General features: G+C 42.9%; 1 protein-coding gene across 1 annotated transcript in view; it reads left to right on the top strand.

Annotated features, from left to right (window-relative positions):
- Positions 1-26,338, top strand: part of LOC148454242 (ankyrin repeat and SAM domain-containing protein 1A-like) — a 109,118-nt gene that overhangs the window by 24,139 nt on the left and 58,641 nt on the right. Inside the window, exons 4-13 of the mRNA XM_088461158.1 lie at positions 8,535-8,624; positions 15,168-15,343; positions 15,421-15,507; positions 16,040-16,130; positions 20,629-20,669; positions 20,774-20,894; positions 21,290-21,654; positions 21,924-21,965; positions 22,693-22,759; positions 22,844-22,950. Of these exons, the coding sequence (XP_088317284.1) occupies positions 8,535-8,624; positions 15,168-15,343; positions 15,421-15,507; positions 16,040-16,130; positions 20,629-20,669; positions 20,774-20,894; positions 21,290-21,654; positions 21,924-21,965; positions 22,693-22,759; positions 22,844-22,950 (1,187 nt within the window). The remainder of the gene's footprint in view (positions 1-8,534; positions 8,625-15,167; positions 15,344-15,420; positions 15,508-16,039; positions 16,131-20,628; positions 20,670-20,773; positions 20,895-21,289; positions 21,655-21,923; positions 21,966-22,692; positions 22,760-22,843; positions 22,951-26,338) is intronic.

Below are 26,338 nucleotides of genomic sequence, written 5' to 3'. Positions count from 1 at the left end.
CATTGCATTTATACCTTATACCTGTTATACATTGCTATGTCTAAAGGTAAAGGGGAGAAGGATGAGCCTCCGACAATGATGTCATGTAAATCCTGTTTGGCAGGCCTGTCAGAGCAGGATTTTGTGCAAGATGGCTTGTGTAGTGTCTGTTGTAAACAGCCACCTTTCCTATCGGGTACACCTGCATCGGCACAAGAACCACCCTGGGTGGTCTCAGGTGTTGTCACATTTAGTGGACAGGGCTGCAGCGTCATAAGCTCCTGCTACGGTACTGCCGCCTACTATGGGGTATCCCCAGCATTTGCATCCTTCTATGTATATGTCCCCCATGAATCCCTTTTGGTTTGATTCTTTTTCTCACTCTAGCCAGAGTATGCTGCCGTCTATAGCCTCTCAGCAGGTAATGCAGGCAAATAGACCAGTGGCGGTAAAGCAGGGGCATAAGAGAGTTTCCCTTCAAACGTTACCTCAGTATTCTGCCTCTGCCTCCTCATCGCACTCTGATACTCAGAGTTCTGGTTCTTATTCAATTGAGGAAGACCATCAATCCTGTGTGGATGTTCTCTCTCTGCTGAGAGGGGTTAGAGCTGTCCTAACTATAGAGGAAGAGGAGGTTCCGCCGAGATCTAAGACTCTGGTCTTTAGGCGTCAGAAGGTGGCTGAGGATTATTTCCCTGACGAATCTCATGTTTGAAGCATGAGGTACACCAAAAAAACATTTCCATGTTACAAGGAAAATACCCATTTTCACTTGGTGAATGTAACAAATGGGAAGTTCCTCCAACAGTACATGCATATGTAACTAGATTGATTAGGAGCTCTACATTACACTTTCCTTCCGCATCCTCACTAAAGGAAGTTACAGATAATTATTTGAAAACAGTGGTTTCATTATCTGGAGCTATTAACCAGACCAGCTATGGTTGTGGCCTGGGTAGCCAAGACTATGGAAGAGTGGACGAAATCTCTTGAAGATAGCATGCCTATTGCTACCAGAGAACAGCTGTCTTATCTCTGTCAGATGCGAGAGGCATGTATGTTGGGGAAGCGGTTAATGATGCAGGTATCTTGGCTTCTAGGGTGTCGGCAACTTCAGTTGCAGCTCCGAGAACCCTTTAGCTAATAACCTGGAAGGCGGATGCAGGGTCCAAGAAGGCTCTGGAATCTTTGCCTTTTGTTGGGAAAGTACTGTTTTGAGCAGAACTGTATGACATAGTGGCTTCTCTGGCAACATCTAAAGCTGCTGGATTGCCATCTACGACTACCCCTAAGAATAGGCAGTCGTCTGTTTGGTCCTTTCGCACGCAAGGAAGGGCAAAAGGACAGTCTTCGTCTAGACAGGATAATTCCCGCAAGAAACCGCAGACCAAGAAATCTTGGTGAACCAGCCTCCATGCGCAACAGTAAGCCCGCTGTCTGATGGGGCTGGCCTCCCCCTGGGGGGTCTCAGGGTTGGAGGCAGACTTCTACAGTTTTCTCATGCCTGGCATCAGACAACTATGGATGCTTGGGTTCGAGATTTGGTCTCTCAGGGATAAACCCTTACGTTCCGGCGGCATCTCCCTCAGAGGTTGGTTGGTACAACTGTTCCTTTGAACCCGGTCAGGGCCTTGACCTTCCGGGAGGCTATTGTTGCCCTCCTGAGGTCAGGAATTATGCAACAGGGAAGGGGTTATTATTCAAGTTTGTTTTTGATCCAGAAACCAAATGGGTCGCATCGCCCTATTCTGAATCTGAAGTCTCTCAACAAATTCATCCATGTTCCCAAGTTCCGTATGGAAACCCTACGGTCAATTATGCTGTGATGGAGCCTGGAGATTTCATGTTCTCTCTGGACATAGAGGATGCGTATCTGTATGTTCCTATTGCATGATCGCACCAAGGGTTTCTGAGGTTTTGCTGTAGGTCAGCAACATTACCTATTTCAGGCTCTACCCTTCGGTCTGTCTACAGCCCCTCGGGTATTTACCAAGATAATGGCAGTCATGACGGCTTATCTCAGATGACAAGTAGTCAGGATACTGCCATATTTGGATGACCTCCTGACATTGGCACAATCTCAGGAGGTGTTACAACGTCATCTCCAATTAACCATTGTCTGTTTACAAGAGCACGGCTGGATAATCAATTGGAAAAAGTCTTCTCTTTCTCCCACTCAGCAGATGGTGTTCTTGGGGGCGCTGCTGGGTTCTCTGGGGCAAAGGATTCTTCTATCAGCGGCCAAGATTGCGGCCCTACAACCTCGAGTGCGCAGTGTGCTCTGCAAGCAGAAAGTGTCAGTTCACTTAGCGATGCAGGGGACTGGGCTCCATGGTATCCACCTTCGACATGGTGGCTATTGCCCAGTTCTGCTCCAGGTCCCTGCAACAATGGATTCTATCTCATTGGGATGGTCCGTATCATCTGATAAGGTCTCAGATGATCTGCATCTCACCAGAGGTTCGTCTCTCCCTCGCATGGTGGCTGCTGACCACTAATTTAGACAGGGGTCGCCCATTATGGGTCTCAGATTGGGTACTCCTCACCACAGATGCAAGTCTGCGAGAATGTGGAGCGGTGACAGGTCATCACACCTTTCAGGGAAGGTGGATGGCTCAGGAAAGTCACCTACCGATAAATATTTTGGAGCTTCGTGCGGTGCACAGAGCGCTCGTTCTGGCGCAGGACCTCCTTCAAGGTAGGCCTGTCCAGATTCAGTCTGACAACGCGACCGCAGTGGCCTACATCAACCATCAGGGAGGCACACGAAGTCCAGCAGCCATGAAGGAAGTGGCGAACATTCTGCGGTGGGCAGAATGCCATCTTCCAGCAATCTCTGCAATATTCATCCCAGGAGTCCTCAACTGGAAAGCGAACTTCCTAAGTCTTCAGGACATACACGCCGGAGAATGGGCTCTTCATCCGGTCTTCTTTCCACTCCTGGTGGACAAGTAGGGACTACCAGACGTAGACCTCACGGCGTCACGTCAAAACCACAAGGACCCCAGGTACGAGTCCAGAACAAGGGAACCCTCAGCCGCCTTCATGGACGCTCTGGTGGTGATCTGGGACTTCAGGTTGGCATACCTGTTTCCTCCAATTTCCCTCCTTCCAAGGGTCGTCAGAAAGTTCAAGCAGGAAGGCGGCAGGTTAATACTGATAGCTCCTGCCTGGCCCAGGAGACATTGGTTCACCGATCTGACATGTCAATTCATAGACAGTCCACTTCCACTGCCTCTACGAACGGAATTGCTATTGTAGGGTCTCTGCCTATATCCGGATTTACCTCGGCTGGCTTTGACGGCATGGCTCTTGAGGCTTCCGTTTTAGAGGCCAAAAATTTCTCTACTTCTGTGATCCAGACGATGCTGAGGGCAAGGAAGCCTGCTTCGGCCCGCATCTATCACAGGATTTGGCATTCATTTTTTCTTTGGTGTTCCCACAGAAAATATGACCCTAAGGTTTTCAGGGTCTCCCGAGTGCTTGCTTTTCTTCAGGCTGGATTAGACTTAGGTCTTCAATTAATAAACATAGAAAACAGCGCTAAATAGACATATTGCTCTATTAAAATGTAATGATCACATACACAATAAGCAATGTAACAGCTTATCACATATATAATAAAGAAAAATATTAAATAGGTTTAAATGATAAACAATAAGCAGTGTAACAGCCTAACATCACATATATAATAAAAATGAAGCAATAGGCTTAAATAATAGACCTCAGGTAGGTGTTAAAAAGTATGTGCACAAAGGCAATTCATATGTCTATTGTAGAGACACTGTCCAGCTGTGAGAACTTACTACTGGCTTTGTAAGACAATTGAAGGAGTCCTTTAATTAGCGGAGGTCCGAGTTGTAATAAATCCAACGCAAATGTGCAGGCTCCTAGTCCTCGGTCTTGTAAGTCGCAGACTGGTGGTCCTCGGTGTAAGCAATGATAAAGTTCATAAAGACAAGCTTCTCCGATTAAAAACCAATACCTCAGTCACAGCTAACACGTTTCGCTGCTATATGGCAGCTTTTTCAAAGGTGTCTGACAGCTTTTCAAATGGCCATTAATAGGTGCCTTCATTATTAGTCACACAATCAGCTGTTTACATCGTTAATTGATCACTAGTCATAAACACAATTCTATATAAAAATATATAAATATATGTAGGAGGCAAACAACATATATCCAATCTAAGGAATAAATACCTAGTTCTTCTAAAAAAAACCTTACTTTTAGGAGAGTGTATGTATCTCTAGTCCCGTTATGTGTGGGCACTTCCCTATAACGGATAATACGGTACCTAATTGGACCAACATTAGCATGTGATCAACATCATGTGGTTCGCCCTGCACCACATGATGCGGGTCATCAATTTAACCTGCTCTTCATTGGAGCCGAAGTGCCGTAATCGGCACCACGTGACACTCTGAGTTCGTCTTGTGCCACGTGAATAGTGACCTTCTTACTTGTAAAGTATAAAGACGTCAGTACCGTCATTGTTTGTATTTCACCCCTCGTTTTCGTTGGAGCATTTAAAACATGATACATAACCACCAATACAGGACTCAGATCGTTTAGATCCATATTACCACGTCTTTATATCTCATATTCCTAAGTGACATGTATATAAACTAAAAAAGCTATTTTCACGTTCAAAAAATTTCATAAAAAATATAATAGCAAAACTCTGTCTCAGATCTTTATATATCACACCTTTTATCAGAGAAATAGGAATAACATTATAATAAAACTAAAAAAAAATTTGTATTTAGACAGAGTAACTAAGCTTAAGATTATTAGTCACATGGCACAGTTTTATCTTCCATAGTATTAATAATTTGGACATTATTTTACCCCAGGAACTTGCAATCCTAGAAAACACATAGATAGAAGAAAACACAGCCAGCATAAGCCAATTCTGGTCAGGATTCAACCCATACATAAGGTTTAAATTCTTCCTTTTTTCATTGAGATTTCTAATAACAACTGGATCACCAAATCCTAGTTGGTAGTATAACAGAACTATATCAAATAAGGCATCTTTCAACCACAAACTCAAACTGGACTAAATGATAGCGTGCCCTTGTGGGGAATAAAGAGTACATGAAAGAATAAATAAGGAGAAGCACATGAGGGAAGAAGGCCCTGCTCTTGAGAGCCTACATTGTAAAGGGGAGGGGCAGACAAACGGGCTTGACACAGATGGGGTAGAGAGCAGTAAGGAGCATGTAGTGGCGGGTTAGGATGAAGGCCTTGATGAAGTAGTGGGTATTTAGAGCATGTTTGAAGATTTGTGGAGAGTTCTAGTGGGAGCGGGAAAGAGTTCCAGAGGTAGGGAGCAGCAGGGGCAAAATCTTGGAGGCGGAAGTGGGAGGAAGTATTCAGATGGCAGGAGAGACAGCATGCATGTGTTGAGTGAAGTGGATGGGCGAGAGTGTGAAGGGAGATGAGGTCAGAGATGTAAATGGGAGAGGATTGGTTGAGGGCTTTGTAAGTGAGTGTCAGAACCTTGAATTGGGGTCGGAAGGGGAGCAAGTGTAGGGCTTGTAGGAGAGGGGAGGAAGATGTAGAACATTTGGAGAGGAAAATGAGCCAAGCAACAGCATTAAAGACAGATCGGAGTGAATAGAGGTGGGAGTCAGGGTGTCCAGATAGGAGGAGGTTACAGTATTTCAATCTGGAGATGACCAGTGAGTGGATGAGGGTTTTAGTAGCATCCAGGGTGAGAGAGGGCATGATCCTGAAAATATTTTTGAGATGGAAACAGCAGGACTGCGAGAGGTGCTGAATGTGTGGTTTGAAGGAGAGGGAGGAGTCCAAGAACAAAAACAGCGCATTTTTGGGCTAGAGGATATAGTTGTGCCATCAATTGATAATTCAATTTTGGGAAATGAGTTTATGCGGGAGGGCGGAAAGATGATCAGATCAGTTTTGGACATGTTAAGTTTAAAAAACCACTGGGACATCTAGGAAGAGGTAGCAGAAAGACAGTTGGAGATATGGGTGAGGAGAGGTCAGGGGTTGAAAGTTAGATCTGAGTATCATCAGCATAGAGATGATATTGAAGGTCAAAAGAGCTGATGACTTCACCTAAAGAAGATGTATATAGGGAGAATAGGAGAGGTCCAAGAATAGAACCTTGGGGAACACCTACTGTTAGTAGACATGGGTGGGGGGATAGTCATGAGATGAGTCAGAGAAGGAATGGTCAGATAGGTAGGAGCCAGGAGAGGGCAGTGTCACATAGACCAAGGGAGTGAAGGATTTGCATGAGGAGAGGCTGGTCCACAGTGTCAAAAGCAGCAGATAGGAAAAGGAGAATGAGCGGAGAGTAGTGGCCCTTGGATTTGGCAGCAAGGAGGTCATTGCTGACTTTCGTGAGGGCAGTTTCAGTGTACCGGAGTGGAGAGAAAAGAAGCCAGACTGAAATGAGTCCAGGAGGGAGATGGCTGCTTTACTCCAATTGAGGGGATAACCATAATTTCTTATCATGACAACTTGCCAATGAAGGCTGCTGCTTGACTGCAGGCTCTAATTATGAAAACAGCCCAGAACTTAGAGTCACATTGTTGAATCGTCACGCACAAGGAATCCAAACTGACACCTTGCCAGGAGATAATCTTCATTAGGATACTACTCAACACTCTAGGATGCTTTTAACTGAAGAAGAGATCCATTCTCTACAGTTGCCTAAGTCCCTTTTAGTGCACAGACAGTCGTCTATTCACGTCTGCATGATGGTTCTCGGAAAGATGGTTTCCTCCTTTTGAGACGGATCAGTTTACCCTATTCCTTTCAGGGGTGTTCTAGATCAAGGAAATTTCAAAATGGAACACATTTTGCCATCACTATCTATTTTTTCAGAATCCAAATCTGTGTTTATTGCTCAGCTGGTGGCAGAGAGGCAACAATCTCTCTCATTACACCATCTGGGACTGTACAGTTAAGTAAATGGACGCCAGTCTTTGGGCTGGGGGCCATCTAAAGACATTGTAGCATACACTGGTAGACTGGAGACAATTCTCCTGGTTAAATTGTAAGTCAGAAATAAAGACCTGGGAAGATGATTTATTAAGCAGACAGATCATTCAGCCAGGGGAATCATTCCTTCAACCTGAAGTCTTTCAGCAAATTGTTGAAAGGTGAGTTTCATCCAGTTGTCCACATGGTATCATCCCATTTGAATAACAGTGTGGAGCTGTTTGGTCCCAGGATAAGGAGTTCCAAAGCATTTCTAGTAGACTCTGTATCAGTCCCTTGGTACTACCTCCAGGATTAGATATGTTAGTCATGGCCCCTTTCATCACCAGAGTTCGCCTCAGCCATCTTTAATGGCGTGACTGCTGTAACCATAATACTTAAAGCTGTAGCATGGGTTTTTCTGACTGTGGTTCAAACCTGGTTGGGACTAGGAAGCCTGTTTCAGCCAAGAATTCCCACAGGTTTAAATTACTTATATATGAGGATGTTTGGATTCCGGCTGTACACTAGGATAACTTTCCATAGGAAGAAGGAACTCTTCGCTTTCTGGACATTGTAAGCGCATTAAGGACTTGGGAATGTCCACAAGAGAGGTTGCCCCGCATCTAAACAGATCATTGCCAGTTGGATTAATTCAGTAATTTACCTGTCTTAAATTAGGGCAGGGCAGAATGAGGGTACATTCTACGAGATCAATGGGTTTCTCTTTGGTGACAAGACACAGGGCCATCTTGTCTTCGATGTACACCTTCACAAAATTCAATAGATTAAATATTTTTGCATCCATAAATGCGCATACAACTTTAACATGTCACCAGTGTTTAGCGTGTCTCATGGACTGAAGAGAAAATGGGATTTTTATACTTAGACGTGTCCACATACATCTATCCTCCATGCGCTACAAGTAGCGCTACACAACGCGGGAGCTCTGTGCTTCGGTAGCGCCGAGCGTCTATCGTACAACCTTTTATCTTCAAATGCTTCTTATTTGCGCAGTGATGTGAATCGCTAGCACAAGCAGCTTATAATGATATGCAGCATGCATGTATTTTCTGTGCATCTGCGGGTGTATCTGCATGAGAAACGCTACGTTACAGTGTCAGTTGCTGTAACGTAGCGTTTCGTATGCAGATACACCTGCAGACAAACAAAGAACATAGGCATGCTGCTAATTATTTTAATCAGCAGAAGCTGCTTGTGCTAGCTAGTCGCATAACTGTGTGAATAAGATGCATTTGAAGGTAAAAGGTTGCTGTTTAACGTGCAAGGAGACTAGATGTATGAGGACCCATCTGTAGGTGTAATCTATTTCCCATGTTGGACAATGGGTGCCTCTTGTTACTTGGTACTCTTATTAGTTCTGGGTTCTAGAGGAGGGGGTGCTTATGTTTTTGGAGGCAGGTTTACATTTTCTCAAGCTCCTGTAACCACAATTTGTATATGACATTTCCAATGCCCCCCTTTGGACTCCAAGCAAATGTTTTATAAATTACAAATATTCCATGTTCTGCTCATGTTCATCTGTACATAATGCCCTTTACTTTCTCTTTCCTTTACCATTTTTTTCTGTCATTCAGGGCATAATTCAGCCAAGCCTCCAGGAAAAGAACCAGAGCTGGAGCCGGTCTCAGTGCCTAGTTCATCTGTTTGTACGGAGTCACATGCAGGTAAAGCGCATTAATTACATAAACAAATATGATGTATGAACTATGGGCCTGATTCGGACCCGGTCGCAAGTGCTGAGCGCTCGCAACCGGGTCGATGTTTGGCCACTGGGCATGTGCAAGACGGAGCCGGCTCCGTCGTGCGCATGCGCGAGACCCGGCTAGCGACGGGTGCTCCGTCACTATGGGTCTCTTACCAAAGGCGGCGAGCTGTCGACGGTGGGTGACAGCTCGCCCCGTTTGGTGGGTGGGCCGGGGGAGGTGGCCGGCCAAACGGAGGCGCTCCCAACGCAACGCTTGCCATTTGGGGGCGGCCCCACTGACATCACTAGTAATGTCAGTGGGAGAGCTTCCGGCTCTGTTAGAGCCGAAAGCTCTCTGGGGCTTGCGGCCACGAAACCCTACCACAAGGGTCTCGTCGCAAGCCCGATGGTCGCGATAGTCTTGATCATCGCGACCATCAACCTGGCCACTCGCTATAGCTGTGGGTGGTCACCCACAGCTATGCGAGCGGCCAGGAGGCCGCTCCAAAAAAAAAGAAGAAAACTCCCTGATTCAGAGCGAGCGCTCTTTCAGAGCGTCCGGCTCTGAATCAGGGCCTATGTTTCAATCTTTGTGTTTAAAACCGAAAACTTACAGGAGCAGTATAGCATTACTATTTTCCGTTGGTTACTCTATAACCGGTATCTTTCATCATATAGTTGCTCTGTGGCTTCATGCTTGACTCCTTTTCCCTCCTCTAACCACGACACTGCTCTTTTTAAATGCTGTCCTGTCCTCACTTAGGGGCAGATGTACTAATCTCTGGAAAGTGATAAACTACCAGACACTCAGCTCCTAACTGTCATCTTATTATTATAATTATCATTTATTTATATGGCGCCACAAGTGTTCCGCAGCGCCTTACAAAGTACATAAACAAATTGTAGACAAGCGACTTACAGAACAATACAATACAGGACCAGGACATGGATAATATATATTGCTACATTAGCGACCATAACACCCAGATAAGCAACAGACCATAAGCAACCAAGTGTTAGGTGCCCTAGTGGTGAGTAAGAAGTAGATGAAACTAAAGTAGGGAGAAGCACAAGAGGGTAGAGGGCCCTGCTCGTAAGAGCTTATATTCTAAAAGGGAGGGGAGGACAAACAGGTTTGACACAGATGGAGTAGATGGGGAGGAAAGAGCATGTAGCAGGCAGTTAGAATGATGTTAGAATGAATCTTGGAGGCAGGAGTGGGAGGAAGTAATCAGCTGGCATTAGTTGAACGAAGAGAGCGGAGAGGAGAGTGAAGGGAGATGAGATCAGAAATGTATATAGGAGAAGATTGGGTGAGGGCTTTGTAAGCGAGTGTGAGAACCTTAAATTGGGTTTTAACCAGAAAGGGGAGCCACTGGAGGGCTTGTAGGAGAGGGGAGGCTGATGTAGAGCGTTTGGAGAGGAAGATAAGCCGTGCAGCAGCATTAAGGATAGACTGGAGAGGAGAGAGATGGGATTTGGGGATGCCAGATAGGAGGAGGTTACAGTAGTCCAATCTGGAGATGACCAGTGAGTGTATGAGGGTTTTAGTAGCATCCTGGGTGAGATAGGGTCTGATCTTAGAAATATTTTTGAGATGGAAACGACAGGACTGTGAAAGGTTCTGGATATGTGGTTTGAAGGAGAGGGTTGAGTCCAGGATAACTCCAAGTCAGCGCACCTTGGGACTAGATGAGATAGTTATTCTATCAATTGATAAAGAAATAGTGGGAGGTGAGGTTATGTGGGAGGGTGGGAAGACGATCAGCTCTGTCTTAGACAGATTAAGTTTAAGAAATCGCTGGGACATCCAGGAAGACATAGCAGAGAGACAGTTGGAGATACGAGTCAGAAGAGAGGGGGAGAGATCAGGGGAGGAAAGGTAGATTTGAGTATCATTAGCATGAGATGATAATGGAGGTCAAAAGAGCTATGAATACCTAATAATCTGTACACCCTAAATGTCGCTATTTAGCGTTGTAAGTCGCACAAGAAATAATTGCTTTCCAGACTGTGTGGTTCCAAAGCACAAAAAGTTATTATTCACATAAAAAGCATTCAGTTACAGTTAGCGCAAAAGATTATACATAAACATGGTACAGTCGATACATACGCAGGCGCACCGGTCCCAGTTACAGTCATCTATCCAGAGGTCTGTGGTCATCCAAGAGAATGGCTACTAACTGGGACCGGGACACAGGCTATATACCCTAACAGATCATGATAACAACAATGTAGACAGACAAACATAATTCCATTGGTTCTTGGTCTTTGTAGTACGCTGTAGTTCATAGGACAGTTCACTAGGGGTATGTCCCAATTCTCCAGATTACATTCTTTTTTTAATTGATTTAAACTAAATAGAGACACTACATTACAGTGTATACATTCTTACCAATAAATTCCTATATTCCATAACCATCGAAGGCCAGATGCGACTCCCTCGCTGATAGGTTCAGATATCTGGAAATAAACAGTGTGTCTGTTTAGTACCAAACATGCCATGCCTATCATGTTGTATACCATTAATATCAAATACATGCATTTTACATCATAATTAATAACTTTAATATAAACCATAATGTGCAGGAACCTTTTATGAGTGCGTGTATATTTGATTATATGTAAGTATGCGTTGTGTTTCTACATGCAGCATAAAAGGTGCGCTGTATAGCGCCAAACATGCGCTGTGTGTTTCTATTTACAATAGCAACTGTATATATGTGTGCACGGATCGTTGTGTGTGTGTGTATATATATATATATATATATGTATATATATATATATATATATATATATATATATACACATATATACATACATACATGCATAACTCCAAAAAGTAATACTACCTCTGTCTGAACTAAAATAATGACAGACAATGGAGTTTGTCCTGTTCACAGGTTGAGCAAGCTTTGGCAAACAGTCTGACAATTTTAACAAAAGGCTCTCCTATGTTTATCCAGAATACAACTGTTAGTTCTACTTTAATCACATCAGCATTGGATACAAGGCCTACAATTGTTAAATGATAGCTAAACGTCTGACCATTGTTCCCAAATCCACATTCAGCATATCAGTGTCTGTGTTATACTTCAATTGTCACAGACACACTGTATCCTAGTGTATTCTTAATTATTTGTCACAAACCTGTCCACAAGACATGTCTGTCATCACTGAATATATGAAGTCTTTAAATATATATATTTATATGTATATTCGTGCGTATGGGGTATGATAGAATTTTAAACAGTATGCGGTGGCAATGTGATTGCACAATGCTAATAATAGCATATTAGCATCACACACAATGATTTTGTGCTGACGACGCAAGATGGGGTCGTCAGGGGCAACCTAAAATGGCGTCGCTCAATATTAATTTTAAGATCTGGTCTCAGCCAATCATCCGGCTTCGACAGAGCTGATGAGTTCACCTAGAGAGGAAGTATAGAGGGAGAATAGGAGAGGTCCAAGAACAGAACCTTGGGGAACACCTACTGTAAGAGTCTGTGGGGGGGAAGAGGAGTCATGAGAGGAAACTGAGAAAGATCGGTCAGAGAGGTAGGACAACAACCAGGAGAGGGCAGTGTCACGTAGACCAAGGGAGTGAAGGATGTGCAGCAGGAGAGGGTGGTGCACAGTGTCAAAAGCAGCAGAGAGATCAAGGAGAATGAGAAGATAGTAGTAGTAGTAGTAGTAATCCTTTGGATTTGGAGGAGGTCGTTGCTGACTTTCGTGAGGGCAGTTTCAGTGGAGTGTAGAGAACGGAAGCCGGACTGAAAAGGTCAAGGAGGGAGTGGGAGGAAAGAAAAGTGTTAATGCGGTTGTAGGTAATCCGCTCAAGGAGTTTGGAGGCAAAAGGGAGGAGAGAGATGGGTCGGTAGTTAGAAAGAAGGTTAGGATCAAGGGTAGTTTTTTTTTTTTTAAGAATGGGGGAGACAAAGGCAATGCTTGAATGCAGAAGGAACAGTGCCTGATGAGAGGGAGAGGTTAATGAGGTGGGCAAGATGGGAGCAGGCAGAAAGAGGGGGGAGGTGGAAGGGGGAGAGGACCGGATGAGGGCCATGACTTCCTCTTCAGATACAGGGGAGAAGGATGTTAGAGTTGGTAAAGTTGATGGGAAGGGGAGATCTGGGAAAGGTGGCGGTGGAGAGCTGGGGGACTGGTTGGATATGATGTCCTGACGTATGGAATCAATTTTAGATGTAAAGTAGGTAGCAAAGTCAAGGGCAGAGAGCGAGGAGGGGGTGGGCGAAGGAGGGAGTTGAAAGTGGTGAAGAGACGCTGTGGATTAGAGGACTGAGAGGAGATGAGGATCTTGAAATATGACTGTTTAGAGAGGGAGAAAGCAGCACTATAAGATGAGAGCATAAATTTGAAATGAAGAAAATCTGCCTTAGAGTGTGATCTTCTCCACTGTCGCTCGACGGTTCGTGAACACTTTTGCAGGTATCTGGTGCATTTGGAATGCCAGGGTTGAGGTGTAGATCTGCGAGTGTGAGTAGTGATCGCCGGAGCAACAGAGTCCAGAGCAGAAGTAAGGGAAGTGTTTTATAGGGAAGTGGCTTGGTCAGGGCAGGAGAGAAATAGAGGATAGGGGAGAGAAGTGAGTCAAGCAGGGAAGAAAAGGAAACTGTGTCGATAGCGTCAATGTTATGCTTAGTGATGGTGGCTTTTGGAGGCAGTGGAGGGGAAGGAGAGGGGACAGGATAAAAGAGAGAAGGTGGTAGTCAGAAAGTGGGAATGGGGAATTGGAGTGATCAGAAATATCACATCGGTGAGTGAAGATCAGATCAAGCAAATGGCCACTCACATGGGAGGGTGAGGAGGTCCATTGGGAGAGACCAAGTGAAGATGTGAGGGTGAGAAGTTTGGAAGCAGAGGATTCTGTGGGGATATCATTTGGAATATTGAAGTCACCTAGGATAATGGAGGGAAGGTCTGATGAGAGAAAGTTAGGGAGCCAGGAAGAAAAGTTGTCAAGGAACTTGGAGGGAGAACCAGGGGGTACAGTAAATGACAGCTACTCCGAGGTGTACTGGTTGGAAGAGGCATATAGCATGAACTTCAAATGTAGAGAATGTAAGGGATGGTTCAGAGGGAATGGGTTGGTATGAGTAACTAGGTGATAGAAGGACGCCAACATCACCCCCATGGCGACCCCCAGGTCGTGGGGTGTGGGAAAAGGTGAGGCCCCAAGAGGAGAGAACTGCAGGAGAAGTGGTGTCAGAGTGTAAAATCCAGGTTTCAGTAATGACTAGGAGATTCAGAGAGTTGGAGATGAAAAGGTCATGGGTTGGGACCAGTTTATTACAGACTGACCTGGCATTCCAGAGGGCGCAGGATAGAGGGACAAAGTTTGTTGGAGAGATTTGAATGAGATTATCAGGGTTGCTGTAGCGTGGAGGTGAGATTAATTTGGGGGACCGAGATGAATAGAGTGCAGCGATGGTGCAGTCTCCAGTGCTAGAAGGGGAGCCAGTAGAAGGTGGTCAAGAAGGGAGATTAATGATATGCGGATAGATGTGGGGTGAAGTGACATGGAGAGGGGGGTGGGAGTAGGGAATAGCAGTGAGGTAGTAGGACACCGGTGGAGTATAAGAGAATGAAAGTGGAGTAATGGGAGAAGATGGGAGGAAGGTAAACAGAGGAGAGGAGATAAGGGGAAGAGGAAGTGGAGGAGACAAGGGGGAAAGGATAAAGGTGGAACAAGGGGCAGAACAAAAGATTAGGTAGACACTGAGTGAAGGTGGGAGTAGAAGAAAACATGGTAATGGTAAGGATGATGTAAATAGGGGAAGAAAAAGTTGAAAGTAGGAATGAAGAAAGAATGTAAGAGTGCAGATTTCCAGAAATGCAAGTAAGAGTACAGTGTGGGAAAAATGTGTCTGTACAACAAAATTTTATTATTGACTGTAATAAAAGTGGACATTTGGTGGGAGCAGAAATTAAATAATAAAATAGACAGTGGTTGGAGCTAGATGATATAAGACTTAGAAAAAGAGCTAAGGTAAAAGTACATTATTATAGAGGTAAACTGACACTAACACAGATAAGTATGCATTAGGATTATATGTAAAGCACAGAGCCAGCACAAATAGTAGCAAGGGAGGCACCAGGTTTATGTAGCCACCTTACAGGCTGTGTTTGAAAAGTAACAGCAGCTGATTGGTTGGTCGTTTATCACTCCCTACTTTATCACTTTCCAGAGCTTATTACATCTGCACCTTAATAATTTGAGTGGATGGATCACTTTTCCCCACAATATCAGCACATCTCTAAAATATGTGCTGGTATGAGCCTTTTGGTTTGTTATATGTTTTCCAATATCTAAATTGAGGTCATATTGACAGCAGGGGATGAAGATTAAAAGCAAAAAGGTGCTCTGACCCTATTCAAAACACAACTTTAAAGCGGTTTTGTAATAAGTGTGCCTGATTATGCTCTTTTCAGTTCTTATTGCAACAGTCATTTACAAGTGCTTTCTTACTAATGTTTTTCCCAAATTTGTTTTTTTTTTCAGGTAGTATGCAAAGAGCACTACTGGATTTACGGTTGGATTTAGACAGCATATCACAATCAGAGTCCCCATATGAAGCCCTTTACAATGCTTCCTCTTGTCACTCTTTGGATAGCATATGTAGCGGGCGCTCCTCTGACAGAGACTCTCTGTGTCGTGAGATTGCAAAGACTAGAATGGTGAGTCTGCTTTCTTGCTGTTCACTGTATTCATTGTTTTTTATGAAGTGACTTTACTGACCAGAATTTTTTGACAGAAGGAACGACCTCCTCCACCTGCTAAGCCTCCGCCAGAAGATGATGAAGAGTTGGACAGGAGGCATAGTGTAGGTGCTAACCGTGAAGTAAGTTTACTCATGCACAACAATAACGGTTAATTGATTACCTTTATCCCGTTCTTTGTCAGGGAAAACTGGGGATTCTAGTGTCTGAGCTAATGGATTCTTTGTCCTGAGACAATATTTAAATCATGGTTCCAGCTTTTCTTTTATCCAATATGGTGTACAGCTTCATTGTCTTGTGTATATACTTCTCTCATGCATCTAGCATTACTTATTTACCGAGTACAGACAGTTAGGATCTCCTAATAATGTGCTAAAGCTTTAAGAGCCCACATTGCATTTCCTTCAGTGAACTTTATTAACCGATAAGAGTTCTCTGAAGGCATGTGAAAAAATGTTTTTAACAAATTAGTACACGTTACTTACATCTCTTGACTGACTTCTGATACATAATACTTCCCAGCTGCAGATAGTTAGGATTTCTAGGTAAGTCCTCATTGATTAATGTGCATTATAAGGTGGTTACAGGTTCCCTTTCACAATATTATATAAGGATAAAGTGCTCAAACTTTTTTTTTTTTTTTTTCCACACAAGGCCTTTGGAAATATACACCTTGATCAGGAGGAGGAGGAGAACCCATATGAGCTGCTACATACTGCTGAGACCAAAAGACCTGATGATCAAGGTAAAGGGGAATTTCTTTGGTTTTAATAATAATTTATATTCAAAGAAGATGTTAAAGATAATGTTTCTACTTTTGCGATCACAATCAATGCAGTTTAGGTTGCTTTCCTTTTCAATCCACCATAGCAGCCATTAGAAGGGGTAGCTTCCATTCTAGGTTAGGTGGACACAGATAGAGGCTAGATAAAAATGCCCCTAACAGTTATGAATACTTAATGATCTATACACCCTAAATGTCGCTACTTAGCGTTATAAGTCGCTCAATAAATAATTGCTTTCCAGACTCTGATTGTGGTTCCAAAGCACAAAAAGCATATGGTTACACGCTGTGATCTAAATACAATTAGCGCAAACAAATTATACAATCACTAGGTACAGTTGAATACATACGCATGCGCTCTGGATCCAGATTTCCCAGCATCAACTATGAAACCTCCGTCAACAGAAAAGAAAGATGACTAACTACCAGATTCATGCCTGCCTACAGGGTTGGACTGGCCCACAGGGGTATAGGGGAAATCCCTGGTGGGCCCCACTGCCTGTGGGCCCATCCCCTCCTCTAGGTGTCAGGTTTCAGACCCCAAATTATAAATTGTTACACTATTAGACAGTTACCTGGTGGAGCAGGACCACTCATTAACAAGGGGGCTTGGTTCACTTCTATAGAATCTACAACAAGATTTGCCTAATGGTTAGCCAACCATCTGTGGTGGCAGGCCACACCCCCTCTGGTGGATGATCACTCCCCTTAAGCATGGGCCCTTACCACTGATTATCCCGGTGGGCCCCTCATGCTCTGACACTGCCTGCTTATGTACTCTTACAGAGAATGGCAATATAATAGAACAAGTTGGCATAATCCCATTGGTTCTTCCTGCTTCTACTGTTACGATACAGTTCATAGGTCAGTTTGTATTGTAATAGTCAGCCTCCAATAACTCTTTGTGTCCATTTTCCCGCCGAAGAACAAGTCTAAACTGGCTAATAAACATTACATTACAGAGTACATTTCAATGCCTATCTCTCTATGATCCATAATTCGCAGACGCATGTTCGATTTCCTCTCTGATGGAACCGGAAGTCTGGCAATAAACAGTGGTTTAGAATAGCACCAAACACGGTCTGCTTATTATGTACTAAACCTTAGATCTCAAGTACAGTCACTTCATAACATAATTATTAATGAATATAACCTTGGATATTAACTTTAATGCTAGGGAACCTTTCTATGTAAGCGTGTAATGTGTAAGTGTAAGGATATTAAGAAAAGACGCTATTTAGAGTTGTGCGTCTACGTGTTTGTGAAGTACACCGTGGCACGTGTTTTGCAGGGTTGTTCATATTATATGTTTTAGTAAATGTATGTATTTATATAATGAGGACTTTTAACATTGTTCTATTGCGTGGGAATCGAACGACGCAAAATTATATCGCCGCATTGCGTCACCTTCCCCGGCGGCATGTGCAGCAGGTGTATGGGCGGTCGTCTGACTGCCCATACACACAGCACGTTGTGCAGATATATCTGCAGACATCGTTCACAGACTTAGGGCCATATTCAATTGCCAGCGAAAAGCCGAGATCGGCGAAAAGTTCTTGCCGGTGACGTAATTTCGCCAGACGAGAACTTTTCCCCGTAACCAATTTCAAAGACTTTTCACTGATGCGAAAAATCTGCACCTTGTAACCATCGGGAAATATTCGCCGGGAAAAAAGTGCAGAATTGGGGTTTGGGGTGCAAAGTTGTGGGAACACCCCTGCAGCCTTGGGACAGTCCCCCAAAGGTAAACTGCATCAAAAAAGTTTTAAAAATACTTTAGAACACCCCAAAAAAGTACATTCGTTTTGGGGGTGAAAAAAAAGCAGAGTTGGGGGACAAACTTAAAAACTAGCGAAATAGACTCCAGGGGGTCCCCCAAGTATTCCGAAGTTTTTTTTTTTTTTTTTTATTGCAGGTGCATGCTGAAGGTGCGTTTTTTTTTTACGTTTTTAAAACGCACTTTAGCGATTTTTAACCATGCTTGCACCCATTTTCATATACCCCAAATTTGCTAGGACTAATTATTTTTGACAAAAAAAATGCTATTCTTCACCACTTGTGCAGAGACGCTGAATAGCACCAATTGAGAATTTTAAGCACCCTAAATACCTTCAGCAGGGCTATTCGGGGGTATCCATAGTGATCCCCCATGTGAGTGCATCTTTTGGGGGGTGTCAGGATGATATCCCCAAATCTGACAGGACTTTTCGCCGTTTTGAGTTTCGTCGGGACGCGTTCTCGCGTCCTTTCCAATTGAATAGGGCGAAAAGCGTGGACGAGCGCGATACTGTTCCGGAGGCAAAACAAGCGGTGACGGCGAAAAGTCCGGCACTGGCCAATGCACACACAATATATCGGTTGATCAGTTGAAAATCTGATATGTAGACCAATAACAATCAACAAAAAAAACACTTGAGCCCAAAACAAATTAGGTAAGTTAGTCAGTAGACCTCCAAAAGTCCAAAAAACTAGTTCAAATGTATATAATATATCAGTCTCTGGGGGTGGATAACAGAATAAAGAACCGTTTCCAAATGGATCCTTTCTCAACTTTCCATTTCAAAACTGTTCTTTATCCTTTTCTGCTTTAAAGGGTATCTGTGGGGGACTACCCATTTACACTGTTTAGCTGCATTACCAGTGAAGCACGGTTCTTCTACACATTTTTTTTCTGATATGTAGACCAGTTTGTACCCAGCATAACTCTTTAGAACTAGACAGTGGAGAAAATGGTACAGGGTAGAAGATCTAATGCATATGTGAAAACAAATGGTAAGGAAGTTCATGCTTGTGAGAGAGATGCAATCTAGTTAAACTGCAGATATGTTGCATGCAAACAGCATTTAGACGTAATTTTGTGGTAACAGCAAAGCAGGATTAGTATACTTTTCATAAACCTTTAGCTGGATAGGGCTGTATTCACTTTCGCCTGAAGGACTTTTAGCCTCCTTCGCCTGTTTTCCAGGCGGAAAAGTATCGCGCATCCTGGTATTCAATTCCAAAGTAGGCAAAATCGGGAACAGGTGAAACTTGGATCGGCGAAAAAATACGGGAATTTTCGGGAAATAATTGTAGGACCCCTAAAGATGTCCAGACCTCGGGGATTACTATGGATACCCTCGTTTTTGCCTGCAGAAGAAAGTCGGCTTTTTAAATAGATGCTGCAGGTGGTTACTTTTCCCGACATTGAATAAGTGATGCAGAAGAGCACTTAGGTTTTTCTTTTCGTTTTTGAAAGTGGTCCCATCAAATTTGGGGTACATGAAAATGGGGGTAAGCATATTTTTAAGTCCTAAAGGTAATTTTAAAGATTCTTCAAAAATACAGCTGCCGCTACTCTGTGCAATGAAAAAAACACCTGCCACATACTTGGGGACCCCACCAAAATTAATTTCGTTAGTTTGGCATTTTGTTTCCCTATTTTTTGTTTTACCCCAAAATTTTAAAAACATTTTGTGTGGTGTCCCGATTTTATTTTTACTTTTTTTTTTTTTGCACATTTCGTTTTAAGAGGGCATTTTCAAGGGTGCAGGCTATATTTTTTTTAAGCCTGCACACCTTGACCCCCCCTTTAAAAATCTGCAAAATTGCACCTGCCGCTTGTCCCCGCAATGAAGAAAACACCTGCCGCATACATGGGGACCCGACCTGAATTAATTAATATAGTTTGGCACTTTGTTCCTTTTTAACCCCAAAATTAAACAACTTTTTTGGGTTGTCCCGAATATTTTTATACTTTTTTTTGACGCAGTTTACCTTTTAGGGGACTGTCTTAAGGCTGCACGAGGGTTCCCGCAATGTTGTACCCCAAAACTGCAATCTGCACTTTTTTTCGCCTGCTATTCATAGGTGAAACTTTTTTGCCTATTAAATTGCATTGACATTCCGCCTCCTAGGCGAAAAGTCTTACAAACTGAAGACTTTTTTCGCCTGTTTTGAGGAAACTCAAAACAGGCGAAAATGATGTCATCAGCGAAAAAGTATTGCGGAAACTGACTTTTCGCCTCAAATTGAATACGGCCCATAGTTGCTGTACTCTGCTTAGTAAAAAGTTTGCACAGCAAGTGTGAAGGCATTCGCTCAAAAAGATTGTTTTAGTTTCCACTTTCAGACTTGCATGTGATTCTGTAATAATACCCACTGTGTTCTGTTGGAGCCATCTAGGGGATGCAAATAGTTTTACCATTACATAAAATTCCTTTTTCCGAGGCATGCTGTATTGTCTGTCACAAAACATATCACCTAGGTGTGCCCTCTGAGTCAGGATCTGTAATAGTTTTTTTGTGTTCTTAATGTGTACCATACCTTCTAGAATGGAAAGCAGAATCCATATTTGCTTTGGCGAAAGGGCTTTCATGTTAGGTAGAAAATACTTCTTGTTTCTTGAAGAATAAAAAAGTATATAAATTTTAGCTTGTGTTAAAAAAAACAAGTTTGACCAGTGTCTGTCTTCAAACAGGGGTACTGCATTTAGGAGACTTTGGAAACCCTCAGCCGCAGGTAATATCCTATTAATTAGCATTTCCCAGGTTTTCTATATGTCAAATAATTGTTTTTAATTTTTTTAACAATTTCATATCTAAGACTAATAAACTCCTTCATAGGTCCGAGTACGGCACTCAACGCTTCCACAGGATCCCTCTCGTCCTGCAAACCGCCGTGGTTCTTCTGATTTATCCAGTGGCCATTCTGAAGGAGACTCGCACGGTTCTGAGAGGCCAAACAGTAAGCACTCCCTATTAAACATACCCATGAACCTACTTCTGTTAAACCTCCCTCTCTTCATGCTCTCTAAATGTCAGAGATCAGAGTTAAACAATAGTTGTCAGTGTTTAGCTGTTGACACCAGTTGTGCTGCCATCTGTGTCATAGGAGGATTGGAATTCTAGCTTTAGACAAATTCCAATCTCTCTCTCAGATTGACTCTGTCCTTGTCTAATGTGGTTCTCTCTCAAATTTTTTTGTTTATCTTTTGAGTTTTTAATTATTTTCCACAGTTTGTATTTGGTCACGTTCACCCTCCCTGTTCACATACAGTCTGCCAGAGTCTGCTTTCTTAATTCTTAATCCCCATTTCTCTGTCTTGCAAATTTGTGTGTTAGCTTCTTACCTTCTTACAGGTGGGCAGCGTAGGAGCAGTTCAGGAGGATGGAGTTTGGCTTCTGCTGATAGCTCTGACTCTCATATGCTTCAGCACTTCTCTGGACTTCTGCATGGTTCTTCTCCCGTTTGTGAAGTTCGAGATCCTCCTGTACCCTGTGACCCTCCCAGCACAGACAGCTGTAGAAGCAGTGCTGTCTCACACATGGAGTTGCCTCTCCGTCGTAGTCTGTCCAAATCTGACTCGGACTTATTAACATGTTCCCCCCCAGCCGTTGGTGAAGGCGAAGACTGGAGCCGCAGCGAGTCTCTCACAAATTGTGCTGCTGGAGGCAGCAAGAAAAGATTAGAGAAGTCCCCTTCCTTCACTTCTGAGTGGGATGAGGTCAGTCAGTGCAATTGGGAGCCACTTGAATGAAATGTGAGTGGACAGTAAAGGGAGGGTAGGTTTGTGAGTTGAGAAGTGTGCAAAGCTTATGTTTTTTGTTATTTATACAGGAGGTTTAAGAGTTTTGTGTTAGATAAGGTGAGTCATTGTAGGATTGATGAAAGACTTTCTCCGTGCAATTTTGTATGAGAACCTTAAAGCGCAAAAGTTTTGATTATTGGGGCTGTTGATTTGTGTAAATAGCCCTAACAATAATGCTCTTCCAGCAGAGCCTTCAATTGGCCCCAGAACCACTCCCCAAACAATACGTAAGAAGGACAGTCAGCCGGGAGCAGTTGTCAAAGGGGCAGATTGCTTTTAGCTAATGTCTATGCTTCTGTCTTAGCTGTGCCTTTTTTGTTATCTTGTTTTAGTGGTGCTGTCAATTGTATTGTGGTTCGGTGGAGGAAATTGTCTACTTGTATCTCATTATAAATTGCTTGGCCATAAAGTTCTCATATGTCTGCTTCTATTTTCACTTTGGTGTTCATGGGCTATCTGCTGATACGTGGGAATAACATGTTTAAGGCTATAAACAAACCCTGTTTTGGTGCCTGCTTGCTTGGAATACCTTAAAAGGGGAAGTGTTCTAAAACACAACTTTAAATTATCTGACATTTTTAAATATAATAAAAGATTGGAAATTATATGTAATTTAAAAAAACTTTTTAATCATATACATATTTTATTCTTGTCTGCAGTACTCGCTTACATCCCGCACATGTCATTGCTGTAGCTGTCTAAATAAATTATAATATTTAGCTGTGCAAATCTGCAGGTTGTAAAAAGGTTATCCACAACATCAATAAATAATACATAAATAGCACATACAATTAAGTAGATGCACCTGTATTATAAATAGTGATACATCCCCTTTAAAGGCTTAATATAATGCAATGAATGAATAGCAGTCCTATTTTACTTTTACTCTCTCTATGCACTTTTGTAAGACCGTCCATTTTGCTCTTTCAATCTTCACTCTTTGTTTCCCCACAGATCGATAAGATAATGAGTTCCATTGGTCAGGGCATAGAATTTTCTCAGGAGCAACAGGTCATGGCAGGTAACTCAGTGTGAAGTCAGCAGTACGTAATGAATGGCCTGCTGCACCGCAGTAATACTCTCTTTCCATTGTTCACACCCCCAGGGTCCCGTATCCCAGGTCAGAGCGTAGCCCAGTGGTTAGAATCTTTGGGTCTCCTGCAGTATGAGAGCAAATTTGTATTAAACGGCTTTGATGATATTCGTTTTTTGGTGAGTTAACAAATTAGTATTTTAAAGGAAAATGTGTACCTCCTACATAGCAGTGCTTTATTAGAAAATCACATAAGAAAGTTATTTTGTAAATCCTTCAGTTCCTTTTACATGTTATCAGATTTACACCTATTTAAAAAAACAAGTAGACTTTGCCTTATTTTTAGTAGGATCATACAGACTTGATGTGTATAAATGACACATGTGGTTTAATTCCTAGTTCTTGGTTTAATAGGGGTTATCCACTTAGCCACAATAATTTTTCAAGGTCAAAAAATATGACTTTTCCCCATTTTTGAGCTTTGGGCAATTCAATTAGTGCCCCTTTTTTTCCCCCGAAAAATTATCTGTTTTGGGGCAAAAAACACATAGAATCCTATGTGTTTTCGCTGGTGGCTTCCAGAAAACAGACTAAAGGGGCCTATCCGCAGACAAATTGAACGACTGAACGATATATCGTTCAGTCGTTCAATTTATCTGCTAATGGATAGGCCCTGAACGATGACAGATGTGCACTCCCGCGGCCGATAAATTGTCTTTTGTCTCTCCAACATGCTGGTCAATTATCGCTGATCGCTGCCAGATATTAGAAATATCTGGCAGTTTATAAGCGGTAAACGACGAACAATATTTTTAATGAAAATTCATAGAAACATAAAAAAAAATTATGAATGATGTCATGCAATATCGTTGGTTGATGGCAAAAATTTGTCATGTACATGACAGATATCTGTCACTGCAGCCCCAGGTATATTCAAGGGATAATCTTTTGTCTTTCATCGTTAGAGAAAGATCTGCTAATGGATAGGCCCCTTAAGTGTCAGAGATTTTTTTTGGAGCCTGCTGAGGTCCCAGAAAAAAATCCCCAATGCGGCCGAGCTTCGGGGCTAATTAAATAGCCCCAGGGAAGGTATTAGCAGGTGGTAATTTACCGCGGTTAATTTAATTCGCCCCAAGTCCTATAATGTGCATTAAGCTTTCATCTCTAAATATTTTCTTTCCACTAATACAACAGAGTAATTTAAACATAACGTTATAATACCTTCAATTGAATCATGTTATAGCCTTCTGTGTAGTTTTCTGTTCCTTTTCTCCACTGGATATAAAGTTCTCTGGCACACAAATTATGTCCAGAGTTTATTTGACAGGGGCTAATTGCTTTTATTGTTTGGCATAAAAGTAAGCTTTCTTCTTCAGGGGCCATAGGGATCCACATGGATACCATTAGGTAATGTGGTTGGAGAGATCCAGGCACCAAACAGTTAAAGCTTTCAGCGCCCAGAATGCCTCGGGTCCTCCTCCATATATACCCCACCCCCAGCCACAGGCCTTCAGTAGTTCGATTGGTGCGGCAGAATTCAGACTCACCTTGGTAACGGGACTGCTCAGGCAGTTCTAAGCTTTTATTTTATGTTGTATTTTATTTCATATGTTTTTGGGTTGGCAGTACTGAGCATCTGAATTAAGACGCATATAGTGCGACTCCATCTGCCTATCCGCGTCCTCACTAGACCACCAGGGCCGTATCGTCTGACGCCGGGGATAGGCAGCAGACGCTTCTGCTGCCACGAGGCCAACGTACCCAGTCTGTTGACGCAGCTTAAGGGAGGTAGGCGCTCCCTTGGCAGCTCCTTTTCAGACGCAGTCCCATCAAAGGTTTTTGCTCGTCCTGGTCACTCCTCCTACCCGCCTCGTGTGTATGAGATGCTTACAGTCCACAGTGTTCTCCCCAGAAACTTTTTCCAGCCAGGTGGCATCAAGAAGTTCGTGGGTGGCGGCCTTCGCAATAATAATATGTTTTAACCCTGACCTTATAATGATTTAAACTTGAATAACATTTTATATATTAATTCTCCTCTTATTAGAGGCCCAGTCATCTGATTATGAAAAAGCTGCAAAGTCTGTAGGATCTGGTCCTTTTTATACAGCTCCCAGATACTGTCCCCACTTGCAGGCTCCCAAAGTTGTCGGGTGGTAGGCTGATTCTTGCCGGGTGTGTACCCGCAAAAAACAGCCTGGGGAGAACACTGGTCCACTATCGGTGTGCTGCTGTAGCTGTTGGTCTCAGGAGGCACCAAACAGTTAAAGCTTCAGCTCCCAGGATGCACTGGGTCCTCCTCCATATATACACCACCCCTAGCCATAGGACTTCAGTTGTTCGTTTGGTGTGGCAGGATCAAGATGCACCTTTGTAACAGGGGGACTGCTCAGAGCAGTCCTAAGCTTTTATTTTATGTTTTCTGAGTTGGCAGTACCAAGCGTCTGAATTAAGACGCACGTACTGCGACTCCATGTACCTCAGCTGGGCAGCAACATCAGTAATTGTGCTGGTGATTTTGGCGGGTCGCGGCTGAGCTTAGCTAGCAGCAGTGCTGTGACCTGCACTGCACCAGATCCTCGGAGATGTCAGGTAAGGCAGGTCCTCGCTTACGAGGAAGCGCACATGGCAGTCCTTGCTTTTGGTGCCAGAGACACACCAGAAACCGCTGTTGTCAGGGCACGGGATTGTCCGGTTTCTTAGGGTTTTTTTTAAATTAAATTTGCAAAAATCTCAAAAAAAATTTGTACAGGTTGTCATTATGGGGTATTGTGTGTAGAATTTTGAGGACAAAATTTAATTTATTCCATTTTGGAATAAGGCTGTAACATAACAAAATGTGGAAAAAGTGAAGCGCTGTGAATACTTTCCAGATGCACTGTATTACATATGCATTGTATGTGACTGTTTGTTAGCTGCTGTATTGACACTGTCTTTAATTTCTGTCTGTCAATTATAACTATCACTGTTTTCTCTCCATCCTCTTGGGGTGGGGGTTTCTTTCTGAGTACTTAACATTCATTAAGATATTTGTGAAGGTGGTCACATTGCATTGTTACCTTTTATACGTATATATGCTAAGCGTAAAAGGAAACAGGAGATCAGGCAGGTTTTATTTATGACTATCACTTCTATTGCTCCATTTGACCCTCAACTACCAGGATGTGTAGGGGTTAAATTGTACTTCACATTTACTTGTCAAGACTGAGCTACCCATCCCCCTCTCTAATAATTAATTGGAGATGCTCAGCTGCAATTGATCATGGTAATGTTTGCTGAGGGGAGACTTGGTCTCGCTTTCAGTATACCTTTCTCCTAGGACCAAGGTATAGAGCACTTGAATCCTACCAACTTTTTTGATTGTATAAGTTGATTCAGTGCCGATTTATAAGTATATTTGTATACATTGCACTTATATCCTACAATGTGATTGCGATTTAGTGCCCATTTGCAAATATATTTATATGCATGTAGATCCTACTAAACTTATGTGTTTAGTTAGTTGATTTTAATGCCCTTTTTCAAATATATTATATGCATTTTATGTGACTTATGCTAACTCTGCTGGAG

This window comes from Taudactylus pleione, unplaced genomic scaffold (genome assembly GCF_031769625.1).
Source record: "Taudactylus pleione unplaced genomic scaffold, aTauple2 ptg001021l, whole genome shotgun sequence".
Taxonomy (NCBI): Eukaryota; Metazoa; Chordata; class Amphibia; order Anura; family Myobatrachidae; genus Taudactylus; species Taudactylus pleione.
This window is presented reverse-complemented; position numbering and strand designations above follow the sequence as displayed.